Below are 12,902 nucleotides of genomic sequence, written 5' to 3'. Positions count from 1 at the left end.
GCGCCCCTAAGACGTTTTGATATAGTCCCACTTGTGTGTTTTTGCTGTGTAAAATTTTCTTTTTTAACATTTATTTTTGAGAGAGGGAGACTGAGCGTGAGTGGGGGAGGGGCAGAGAGAGAGAGGGAGACACAGAATCTGAAGCAGGCTCCAGGCTCTGAGCTGTCAGCACAGAGCCCGATGCGGGGCTCGAACTCACAAACCGTGAGATCATGACCTGAGCCAAAAGTTGGATGCTTAACCCACTGAGTCACCCAGGTACCCCGTTGTGTTTTTGCTTTGTTGCCTTTGCTTTTGGTATCAAATCCAAAGTATTGCTAACACCAGCATCAGGGATCTTACTGTCTATGTTTTCTTCAGGGAGTTTTCTGATTTCAGGTCTTAAAGTCCATCTTTAATCCATTTGAGTTAATTTTTGTGTATAGTGTAAGGTAGTGGTCTAGTTTCATTCTTTTGCATGTGGCTGTCCAGTTTCCCAACACCATTTATTGAGGAGACCATCCTCTCCCCATGGTATATTCTTGCCTCCTTTGTCGTAAATTAATTGACCATATATGTGTGGGTTTATTTTGGGGCTCTCTCTTCTGTTTATGTGTGTATCTGTTTTTATGCCCATACCATACTGTTTTGATTACTGTAGCTTTGTAATAATGTATTTTGAAGTTAGGGAGAGTGATGTCTCCTGTTTTGTTTTTCTTAAGATTGCTTTAGCTACTGGGGGTCTTTTGTGGTTCCATACAAATCTTAGAATTATTTGTTCTGGGGCACCTGGGTGGCTCAGTTGGTTGAGCGTCTGATTCTGGCTCAGGTCATGATCTCATGGCTCTGTGCTGGCCCCTCAGAACCTGGAGCCTGCTTCAGATTCTGTGTCTCCCTCTCTCTCTGCCCCTCCCCTGCTCACACTCTGTGTCTTTCTCTCTCTCTCAAAAAGAAATAAACATTAAAAAAAATTTAAAGTTAATTACTAATCTCTAAAAACTTTCTGACCACTAAGTCTTTGAAGTGATTATCTTCAATAACTTATCAGCAGAAGTCACTCCCATCCACAGTATCATTAGAATACAGCATTGCAGTTGATTTTTGTTTATGTATTACACATCTTACAACTTGCCCGTAGTACCTTTGTGTTGGACTTTCTAATTTTGTAAAACTATATAAAAACCTTATTTTTCTCTGTCTGCTTCCCCACCGCTCCAACCTTTGATAGCTGTTAGCCAGTATGGGATGAGCCATCCCTTTCTAGTATCTTCCTTTAAAGGGAATAAATTTAGTGTGTTTTGCTAGAAAGCAGAGTTGCTCACAGATGTAGTTTCTTACATATTTAATAAATATATTATAGAATTATAAAATATATTTTAGAATATGTTACTGCTATGGTAATTTTAAGGAATTCAGAATAATTGGATACGGAGATGCTTCAGTTTATATTAAATAGGGTATTAAAAAGTTTTTTTAAAGAATGGTGTGAGTTGCAATGTTTTTCTCTTGTTTTGATAGAGTAAATTAGTAATAGGATATTGAATTTTATCTATTTATTAAAAATTTTAATGTTTATTTATTTATTTTTTGAGAGGCAGAGAAAGACAGTATGAGCGGGGAAAGGACAGAGAGAGAGGGAGACACACAATCCGAAGCAGGTTCCAGGCTCTGAGCTGTCAGCACAGAGCCCGATGTGGGGCTTGAACCCACAAACTGTGAGATCATGACCTGAGCTGAAGTCAGATGCTTAACTGACTGAGCCACCCAGGTGCCCCATAGGATATTGAATTTTAAACTCTGATTTCTGATCATGTGGTTTATCTTTATGGGGGAGTGGCAGTCCCAGAGTTAGGACCAAGCCATGGGAAGTGACATCTGTTAGCTACAGGGGAATAAGGCTGGGAGAGGGACCAGGATCTAGTTTACTTGCATGAAGGAATGTGGCTTATTGCACTGTCTTGATGTTTCTCGCAAATCCAATTCCTGATTGGTTTTCTTGCCTTCCAAAGTCTGTCATCTACAAAGTGGCTTGAAAACTGTATTGGGCGCCTGGAGGGTGAGCTCAGTTGAATAAGTGTCTGACTCTTCGTTTCAGCTCAGGTCATGATCTCACGTTTGTTGAGTATGAGCCCCAAGTCAGGCTCTGGGCTGAGTGGCAGAGCCTGCTTGGGATTCTCTCTCCCTCTCTCTGATGCTTCCCCACTTGCTCATATCCTCTCTCTCTCTCTTTCCCCCTCTCTCAAATACACTTAAAACAAAACAAAAACCTTGTACTCTTTCTGTTTTATGGGATAAAAGATAATGTTCAAATTCTTACATTTGGAGGATAAGACCTTTGGATAGTTACCCTATTACCGCACCAAATCCCATGTGGTTTTGAACCTGCTGTCCCTAGGCAATATGTCTTTGCATGTCTGGTTTTGTTTTTCTGGAAAATCCCTCTTTCTCCCTGCTCTCCTCAGTGGGCTCCAAATGATTCTTCTGAACTTGACCCCAGCTTTGTCTCTTCTTGGTAGCCCTCTCTAACCTCCTTTGAGGCTCCCCAGGTGCATACACTTTCCACTCTTCATTGTGCAGATGGCTCCTTGGACTGACCAGTGACCAGAATTGGCAGGGCTTGGGCGGCCTTTTGAAAAGGCCGCTAGTGGGGCGCCTGGGTGGCTCAGTTGGTTAAGCAGCCGACTTCGGCTCAGGTCATGATCTTGTGGTCCGTGAGTTCGAGCCCCGCGTCGGGCTCTGTGCTGACAGCTCAGAGCCTGGAGCCTGTTTCGGATTCTGTGTCTCCCTCTCTCTGACCCTCCCCTGTTCATGCTCTGTCTCTCTGTCTCAAAAATAAATAAACGTTAAAAAAAAAAAAAATTAAAAAAAAAAAAAAAAAGGCCGCTAGTGGCTTCTAACTTGGCTTACTCTGATTCAGTCATTGGATGGGGCTTCGATATATTTTGGTCTTGGGTTTAAAATGCTCCAGGCCAAGACTGGGATTTTACTCTTTAGCCAGGGTTGGGACGGTTGGGACTGGTGATATAAGGACCACACAAGAGCTTCCCAATGGTTATGCCAAAACACACTGTACAGCACAGTCTTTTTATTATTACTATTTTTTAATAAAAATATTTTATTATTTTTATTTCTTATGTATTTATTTTGAGAGACCATGTGCGTGTGCACGTGCAATAGGGGAGGGGCAGAGAGAGGGGGAGAGAGAGAGAATATCTGAAGCAAGCTTCACACGGTCAGTACTCGGGGCTCAAACCCTCTTCCCGTGAGATCATGACCTGAGCTGAAATCAAGAGTCAGACGCTTAGCTGACTCAGTACCCAGATGCCCCTGTATGAAACATTCTTAAATTTGGGCATCCTGGAAGAGTTGGTAAGACACAGAGTTGTGACACTCACTGTAGAGTTTGTGATGCATAGTTCTGGGGTCTGCATTTCCAACAAGTTAGGGGATGCTGATGCCGCTGGTCTAGGGATCTCATTTTGAAAATCTTTGCTGTACAGAAGATTGGTCCTTGGCGTGTGGGGTATTGATCTCTTACCCCTATGGAGACCCTGCAGAAAGCCAAGAAGCTGATCTTCTTATAGCTCATGACCACCCCTGCCATGTCCTGCTGTCATTCTTCAATATAAATCCCTCACTGGACTGTGAGTTCCTGGAGGAAATTTGGACCAATGAGTATGAAATGGGTTTATACTGTTACCCTTGTTTCGGTGGCTAAGGGACGACTAGGAGTGGCCTGTGGGTACTCTCTGGGGCCAACATTTGAAGGAACGTTTTATGGCTTTTCTAGAAACACAAAAAGCTTGGGACAGTGGTTCTGGCCCAGGGGATTTTGCCATCCAGGCAACGTCTGGAGATGTTTTTGGTTGTCACAACCTGGGGTGGGGAGATGCTCCTGGCATCTTGAGGGTAGAGTCCAGGGATGCTGCTCGTCAGCCCCCTACGACTAAAGCATCCAGCCCAAGATGTCAGGAGTGCTGAGCATACGAACCCCTGCTTTCAGTGGAAGGGTGTTCAAATAATGTAGGGTGGGTCTTTTTTTAAAACATTTTTAGTTAGTTTATTTTGAGAGAGAGATAGCACAAGTGGCGGAGGGGCAGAGAGCGAGGGGGAGAGAGAGAATCCCAAGCAGGCTCCATGCTGTCAGCGCAGAGCCTGATACAGGATTTGAACCCATGAAACTCTGAGATCATGACCTGAACCAAAACCAAGAGTGGGACGCTGAACCGACTGAGCCACCCAGGTGCCCAAGGTAGGGTGGGTCTTACTGTGAGATCTGTGTGCCTCTCATTTGTCCCTCCTCCCAGTCCCTGCTCTGGGGTGTCCTTGACCCTGACCACTCCACCTCCCTCCACCCCCTGTCCCCACCCCCCGCCCCCCCCCAGCTCTGCCCAGGTTGGGCCACAGGAGTTTCCAGTGACAGGTTGGCAGAATCTCCAGGGCAAATTAGCCAATGATTAATAATTAGCCACAGGTAGAAGTACTTTAAAATACATTCTTTCAATAATAAATGACTTACTTGAGTGGGGTTAGGGCATTCGTTGAATGATTTACTGACCTCAAATGACTTCCACATTCCCCTTCTCCTACAAGAGCTTAGCCAGGGTCCTAAGAATGTTCTCTGCCCCCACTTCTCAACCAGGGGAGAGTTTTGAGTGACTGACTCCCTATGTGCCAGGCACAGGGAACACCACAGAAGGACTGTCTTGCCCTCATGGAACTCTTGCTCTAGAGGGGAGAGAGATAAATCCACAAAATAAATGGATTTTTTTTTCTCTCTCAACAAATAGATTGTAGTAAGTAGGTAAAGAAGGTTAGAAGAGGGAAATAAAGGAGGGAATCGTATGTGTTTGTTTTTTTAAGAGACGGTAGCCTAGGTTTTGCGGTGGAGGTGGCTGTTAGTTTGGGACCTGGAGGAGAGAAGGCACAGCTGTGGGAGAAAATGGGGAACAACATTTGTTCTCAGCAAAGGGAACAGCAAACAGGACCTGGGAACCACTGAGGCCGGTGCTGGAACACCGAACAGGGATGGGGGTGGGGGACTAGGCTGGAGATGGGGCTGGTGATCCAGGAGGGACCCGGTCATGCATGCCACCTCGGTAGGAAGGAGGTTAGGTGTAATTCTGCTGCGGCAGAACAGCATAGCCTTGTGTTTTTAAGAAATCATTCTGGCGTTTCTGTAGAAAGACAGGGAAACCAAGAGTGCAAGCAGGCAGGTGAGTTAGCAGGCTGCTGCGGCCCCAAGACCCAGTGCGGGGAGCAGAGGTGCCAAAAGTGGATGGGGTCAGGAGGTAGCAGCTACGGGAGTAGTTGGTGGGTTGGCTGAGGGGCAGGGAGGCATCCAGTGACTACCAGGCTTCAGGTTTGAATGGTGGGCTCTTGTTTTGGAGGTTGATATTTACAGAGATGGGGAAGAATGGTTTTGGCGGGGAAATCAGGAGTTCCGCTGTAGACGTTAAAGGGAGCTACCTCTTTGGCATCTGAGAGGAGATGACAAGTGGGCATTTAGCCCTGGGAATCTGGGGTTTGGTGGGAGAGGTCTGACTGCCGGCAGGTGGATGGTATTGGAAGGCAGGGGGTGGATTGCTGTCCCCTAGGGAAAGCACAAGGCTGCACTCCAGGGAGCGGCTTGCAGAGTAAGTAAGAGGATGGCAGGTGCACAGTCACAGGCACTGATGAGCATGGTGGGGTCTGGAAGCCCATCTTTGTATTCATCAGAAGATTGAGAGGAAGGTTCCAGAAGAGATGAGAACCAGAATGTGAATAGCTGGGGTTTGGGGTGCTGTTTGTATTGGGTTTGGAAGCCACTTCCGGTGATGCAGGGAGTTGGGGTGAAGGGAAACCCTGGAAGAATGACAGTGACAGAGAATGTTGTAGGTGCAGCAGTGATAGCAGGTGCCAGGGGTGTTTACGGCTAGGAGGCATGGACCGGGTATGAGGCTAGAAAACAGAACTGGTATCCTGAAGGGCCATCCTGAGGCTGCAGGAAAAGTTGTGTCCGAGGGGCCAGCCAGGCGTGTGCTAAGAGCAAGGAGCTGAGGGCCCAGGGGAGTTTGCTGGTCACAGGAGAGTTTCCTATGGAGGGCTGGGAGGGAGAGTTGGGGACGGCAGTCAGACTGCTGATGGCAGCTTGGAAGGAGGAACTTCCTTTATGGGGATAAAGTGTCCTCCTTTATGAGGGATGAGGTTTAACAGTTTGGAAGAAAGCATTTGATTAAATGGGCACTCATGGCCAGATCTTTGCAGAAGAGTCCGCATCAGGCGCTCTTGGGCTCAGAGGGGATCTTGGGTGATGACTGACTCCTCTGTCTAGTGGTAGCCATGCTGGCTATACTAACTAGATAGGGTATCACCTGCTGGTTGTCTCCTTGCTGGTTCCAAACAATGGTGATTTAATCCCTTTAAGACCTTGTGAGTTGACCAGCAGGAGTAGGATCTTACTCATGATTCTTCTCACTTCCTGAATTGAACACAATATTTTTTTAAAGAAGGGGATTAGGACAGTAATCCATGCATGATGGTTATATAGTCTCTGTGTTGGTGATGGTGCGGGGGCAAGGGACCCAATAAAGAGATATGGATTAGCTGGTGGGAGTGGAGGAAAATAGGAAGGACAGCTGTGAGCCCTGGAAGCCCCAAAGTCGAGGTCAGGGCCCGCAATATGGGCCCTGGGGTGGAGGGAACTGGGGTGGTGACCCATTTTGAGATAGCTCACCTGCAGGGTAGGTGTTCCCGTATTGCACTGGCTGGATTCTTGCACTGGATGGATTCCTGGGACATCTGTGCCCAGGCACCATGACATACCAGGCTCTGTGCTTGGGAGTGAGTCCAAGTGGTGTGTGAGTCGTCATTGCCCTGAAGGGCTGATGGTCTGGTGGACTGGAGGAAAACACACTGCTGTGTTCAGTGCTGTGCAGGAGGCAGGAAGGAGAGAGTAAGCTGTGGAGGGAAGGACTGTTGGGGTGGAGCTGGCTCAATCCCCAGTGGTCTGGAATTGTTGGCTAAATGTCCCCGGGGAGAAAAGATAAGTCGACATTCAGAGGTCTGTTGTCTCAGGTCTCTGTGTCCAGTCCTTACTTAAGTATGTTTGCCATCAGATGGAAAAGCAAGCTTTTGGCCTTTTCTGGTGTCCACGGGGCTCAGCCTGGCTTTTTGGGATTTGGGCATTGGGAGGGCTGTAGTGAAAGAAAAAGTTTGCTTAATTAACTTCATCTAAGTTATTAGAGCCTTTTTAAGGGGGCCCAAATGTGATTAAGAGCTGTGTCATCATAACTGCTGGTATTTGGTGTGTTTTTTTTAAGAGGGTAGATTTCGTGTTATTTTTATTTACTTATTTAATTTAAATTCAAATTAGTTGACATAGTGTTGGTTTCAGGAGTAGAATTTAGTGATTCATCACCAGTGCTCATCCCCACAAGTGCCTTCTTTAATGCCCATCTCCCATCTAGCCCCTCCCAGTGACTAACCTCCCCTCCAGCAACCCTCAGTTTGTTCTCTGTATTTAAGAGTCTCTTATGGTTTGTTTCCCTCTGCTTTAAAAAAAAAAAAATTTAATATTAATTATATATAATATATAATTATAAATTATATATATTATATAAATATTTAAATTAATTTTTTAATTTATTTTTGAGAGAGAGACCAAGTGTGAGTGGGGGGATGGGCAGAGAGAGAGGGAGACACGGAATCTGAGGCAGCCTCCAGGCTCTGAGCTGTCAGCACAGAAACTGAGCCAGAACCGGGAAATCGTGACCTGAGCCAAAGTCAGACACTTAACTGACTGAGCCACGCAAGTGCCCCTCCCTCTCTGTTTTTATCTGATTTTTCCTTTCCTTCCCCTATGTTCATCTGTTTTGTTTCTTAAATTCCACATAGAAGTGAAATCATCCAGTATTTGTCTTTATCTGACTGACTTATTTCACTTAGCATAATACACTCGTTCCATCCATGTCGTTGCAAATGGCGAGATTTCACTCTTTTTGATGGCAGAGCAGTATTCCAATGTATGTATACACCACATCTTCTTTATCCATTCGTCTGTCAGTGGACATTTGGGCTCTCTCCATAGTTTGGCTGTTGTTGACAGCACTGATATAAACATCGGAGTGCATGTGCCCCTTCGAATCACTACTTTTGTATCCTTTGGATAAATATCTAGTAGTGCAGTTGCTAGTTGGTTAGTTAGTAGGTAGTTCTATTTTAACTTTTTGAGGAACCTCTATACTGTTTTCCAGAGTGGCTGCATGTTGGGTGGGTGTTTGTGGTATTGAAAGAAACCCCGGCTGACGCCCTCAGCAGCCTTGGGAGGTGTTCTCCCTGTTTCCCAGAGGCCAGTACTGAGAGATTGTGTGGCTAATTCAAGATCATACCACCAGAAAGTTAGCAAAGTCTGGAGTTCCTCCGGTGGTACACCTAGCAGAATTTTTTTCTCATTAAATTAAAAAAAAATTGTGGTAAAATACATGTAACGTAAAGTTTGCCATCTTTTTATCTTTTTAAATATTTATTTATTTGAGAGAGAGTGATAGAACCTGAGTCGGGAGAGGGGCAGAGAGAGAGGGAGAGAGAGAATCCCAAGCAGGCTCTGTGCTGTCAGCATGGAGCCCAATGTGGGGCTTGAACCATGAACTGTGAGATCACGAGCTGAGCCGAAGTCGGAAGCTTAACCGACTGAGCCACCCGGACACCGCCCCACCCCCCTCACCATTTTAAGTGTACAGTTCAGTCGTGTTAAATGCATTCACACTGTTACCTAACAGTTTTCATCTTGCATTGGTGTTTCGTCAAGTGCGAGCTTCCAGTTTCCCCTTCCTCCCCTGGCCCCCCGGCAACCACAGTTCTTTCTGTCTCTCCATATCTGACGACTCTAAGTACCTCCTGTAAGTGGAATCGTAATATTTGTCCCTTGTGACCCCACCATTTTACGTTTCCACCGCTCTGCGCCAGGGTTCCAGTTTCTCCATGTTCTCACCCAACTAGATATTTATTTTCTGACCGTAGCCCTGCTGATATGTGTGAGCTGATGTCTCATGTGGTTTTGATGTCCATTTTCCTAACGAAAAGCATCTTTTTCTCTTCAAAACCAGAATTTTAAAGAGGGCCTTTCAGGGCAGGGTGTCCTCATCTGGGTAAGTTCCACTGCTAATTGCATGAGCGTTTTCTGCAGGGAATAAATGACCCAGTATGTTTCAAGCTGTTTGGTGGTTAAAGCTCACAGATCTGTACTTTTCTCTTGGAAGGAAATTGAGACACCGAGATACTAGGTGACTGGCAAAGGGTCGTGGAGGTGCTGAATTTGTAGAATTGGAGCAGGGGCAGTCTGGGACCAGAATCCAGCCTTCCAGCTCCTGAACTGGGCTTCTTTGGAGGTACCAGGCTACCAGGGTTAGCAAAATCTGAAGGTCGGTTTCTCTTTTTTGCTTCATGATTCGTAGACATGCATTTATTCAACAACAAATTCTGGAGCACCTCTTTGGTATCCAGTATCATGCTAGGGATAAAGCAATGAATAAGAGAAGTAGAATCTCTACTTTCACAGGCTATTATTGTCTGGCCTCAGAAATTTCCTTACCCTGGTGAATCGGTGAAATGGTGTTCATCGTTAGGCCGTCTCTGCATATTAATTGTTGTCATCTAAATAATACATAATGGATTTGCAGAGGTTTTTTTTCTTTTAATCTTTAAAAAAATTTTTTTAAGTTTATTTTGGGAGAGACAGAGCAAGCAGGGGAGGGGCAGAGAGAGGGGTTGAGAGAGATTCCAAGCAAGCTCCTCACTGTCCGCGCAGAGCCCAATGTGGGGCTCGAACTCACGAACTGTGAGATCATGACCTGAGTCAAAGTCGGACACTTAACTGATTGAGCCACCCGGGAGCCTATGTATAGGTTTTTTTTTTTTTTTTTGATCCTCTGTACAGTTATTTTTTTGTTTCATAATTAGTAATTCGTAGAGATCATTTGGAATTATACAAGTACCGTGTTCCACATCAGACTTACACCCATGAGTTTTAACTTCATTGGTAATTTCCTAACTCCGTGGTTCCTTCTATATTTGCATTCTAGAATGCAAGAGCTTTCTCTTCTCTCGCGTTTCTGTGGCAGTAAGGATTCATGGATTCTTCTGTTACTTAATGGTTTGACTCCTCGCCATTTATTACGTGATGCTGGGAGCATCCCAGATTTGTCTGGTGAGAGCCCTTTGCACAGTCTCCTCTGTCTTTTGGACGCATCTTCGTGATTCCTTGAGTGTAAGGTGTTGTGGGCTCATCTCAAGCTTTCTCTGCCTGTTCTGTGCTCGTGTCAGCCTGTGAAGGGAGGTGCCCTTGTCAGGAAAGCCTGGGACACCGCTCACCTGGGCTCTGCTACTTTTGTGACAGCCCCGAGGGCATTGTCCCTTTTGCAGCCGGTGTTGTGGTCGGACCAGCCCGTGTGATTCTCGTGGTTGCAAGACGCGTCTCAGCGATAACCATCAGGGAACTTTAGAAATGACAAGGTTTATTACCCATAGGTTCTAGAGAGTGCACGGCATGCCTGGGCATGCACACACCTGGATCTGGGGTTCTGCCTCTACAGAGGTTGGGTAGGGTGCCTGGGGTTTTGCAAGTTCACTCTTTCTTGGTGAACTGAGAGCATAAGTGGGAATAAAGGCATGGGAAAAGCCAGCGGTCAGAGATGGTCAGTTATCTCTGTCATCCTGAGTTTTCTTTACAAAAGAAATTTTTTTTAATGTTCATTTTTGAGAGAGAGAGAGAGAGAGAGAGAGAGAGAGAGAGAGAGAGAGAGAGAGAGGGGCACAGCACGAGCAGGGGAGGGGCAGAGAGAGGGAGACACAGAACTGGAGCAGGCTCCAAGCTCTGAGCTGCCAGCACAGAGCCTGATGTGGGGCTCGAACTCATGAACCGTGAGATCTTCTTGACCTGAGCCGAAGTTGGACGCTTGACCGACTGAGCCACCTAGGCACCCCTAATCCTGAGTTTTCTTACAAGAAGAGGGAACTTTATGGGTGGTGTAATGTGGCTCTTGATTCAGTGTGGCTGTCTTTATTTGAGATGGAATGACTCCCAGTGAATGCCTCGGCAATCAGAAGCTTAATGCCAGGCACTTACATGACAATTAGAAAAGCTAATCGTCAGGTGCTTCCGCATATTGCCCAAACCTGGAAATGAGACATTTCTTCAAGGAGACCTGGTTTCTTTAGGGAAGAAAGATACTGAAAAACCCAGGATCTGGGTGCAGGAGGCCAAAAGGCATAAACTTGTAGTTATGAAGTAAGTAAGTCCTGGGGATGTAACGGACGGCATGGTGACTATAGTTAATAATTCTGTATTACGTATTTGGAAGTTGCTAAGAGAGTAGATCTTAAAAGTTCTCATCATAAGGAAAACTATTTTTGTTTTTCCTTATGGTAAAAAAAAACAAAACAAAAACAAAACCCAGAATCTGGGCTCTGGAATGCTTTTTGCTGCTGGAGTGTCAGTGTTCCCAGGGTCTCTCAGTGGATAGAGCTGTGTGTGTGTGTGTGTGTGTGTGTGTGTGTGTGTGTGTGTGTGTGTGCGCGTGTCTACTCACACACACATTTATTTTCCCCTCCATATCTCTATATTTAAAATGTACACTTTCAGGGGCGCCTGGGTGGCTCAGTCAGTTAAGCGTCCAACTCTTAATTTTTTGGCTCAGGTCATGATCTCACAGTTGCTGAGTTTGAGCCCTGCACTGGGCTCTCTGCTGTCAGCCCAGAGCCTGCTTCATATCCTCTCTTGTCCCCTGCCCTCCCCACTTCGCCCCTACTCATGTTCATGTGCTCTCTCTCTCTCTCTCAAAATTAGACATTTTTTTTAAATGTTTATTTATTTTTCAGACAGAGAGAGACACAGCATGAGCAGGGAAGGGGCAGAGAGGGAGACACAGAATGTGAAGCAGGCTCCAGGCTCTGAGCTGTCAGCACAGAGCCCGACGCGGGGCTCGAACTCACGAACTGTGAGATCATGACCTGAGCCGAAATCGGATGCTTAACCGACTGAGCCACCCAGGCGCCCCTAAATAGACATTTAAAAAAAAGTTTAATAAAATGTAAACTTTCAAAAAATTTGAAGTATAGTTGTCACAGGATATTACTTTAGTTTCAGGTGTACAGGTTATGCTGTGCTCACCACAAGCTTGGCGACCATCTGTCACCATACATCACTATGACAACACCACTGACTGGGAGCGCCTGGCGGCTGAGTGGGTAGAGCATGCAATTCTTGACGTTGGGTTGTGAGTTTGAGCCCCACGATGGGTGTAGAGATTACTTAAAAATAAAATCCTAGTAAAAAAGTCAACACCATTAACTATATTCCCAATGCTGTGCCTTTCATCCGTGTGACTTCCTCATTCTGTAACTGGAAGCCTGAACCTTCAACCCCACCTTTTGCACAGCCCCCTCCCTTCTGGCAACATCAGTTTGTTTTCTGTATTTATGGGTCTGTTTCTGCTCTGCTTTTTGTTTGTTCATTTTGTTTCTAGATTCCACATATAAGTGAAATCGTACAGTATTTGTCTTTTGGAGCCCCCCCCCCCCTTTTTTTTAAGAAACCCGATGAATGTAAGTTCTAACAAGACAGATGTGTAATTTGGATCTGTGTCACTCTTCTTTTCTCTTAATTTTTAACAGGTGGCTGAACCCCTTGTTTAAAATCGGTCACAAACGGAGGTTAGAAGAAGATGATATGTATTCGGTGCTTCCAGAAGATCGCTCAAAGCATCTTGGAGAGGAGTTGCAAGGGTAAGCCATGGGCAGGAATGAGCCGGGTGAGGAGGAATGAGAATTTCTAAGTGTGTGTCTCCTGGTTTGGGATGGGTCTGGCCTGAGCTTCCTTTCCTAATGCGGTACACTCACCTCCCCTTAGGCTGTCCCTGGGCTTAGCCTACTTTGGTGGCTGGGGA

General features: G+C 45.8%; 1 protein-coding gene across 13 annotated transcripts in view; it reads left to right on the top strand.

Annotated features, from left to right (window-relative positions):
* Positions 1-12,902, top strand: part of ABCC4 (ATP binding cassette subfamily C member 4) — a 286,538-nt gene that overhangs the window by 58,772 nt on the left and 214,864 nt on the right. For all 13 annotated transcript variants that reach the window (XM_042979281.1, XM_042979303.1, XM_042979308.1 and 10 more), the window contains one exon: positions 12,631-12,741. In XM_042979281.1, the coding sequence (XP_042835215.1) occupies positions 12,686-12,741 (56 nt within the window). In that variant the 5' untranslated portion in view covers positions 12,631-12,685. The remainder of the gene's footprint in view (positions 1-12,630; positions 12,742-12,902) is intronic.

The sequence above is a fragment of the Panthera tigris genome, chromosome A1 (genome assembly GCF_018350195.1).
Source record: "Panthera tigris isolate Pti1 chromosome A1, P.tigris_Pti1_mat1.1, whole genome shotgun sequence".
Classification (NCBI taxonomy): domain Eukaryota; kingdom Metazoa; phylum Chordata; class Mammalia; order Carnivora; family Felidae; genus Panthera; species Panthera tigris.
The sequence above is the reverse complement of the archived record's forward strand: the minus strand, read 5'-3'. Positions and strand labels throughout refer to the sequence as shown.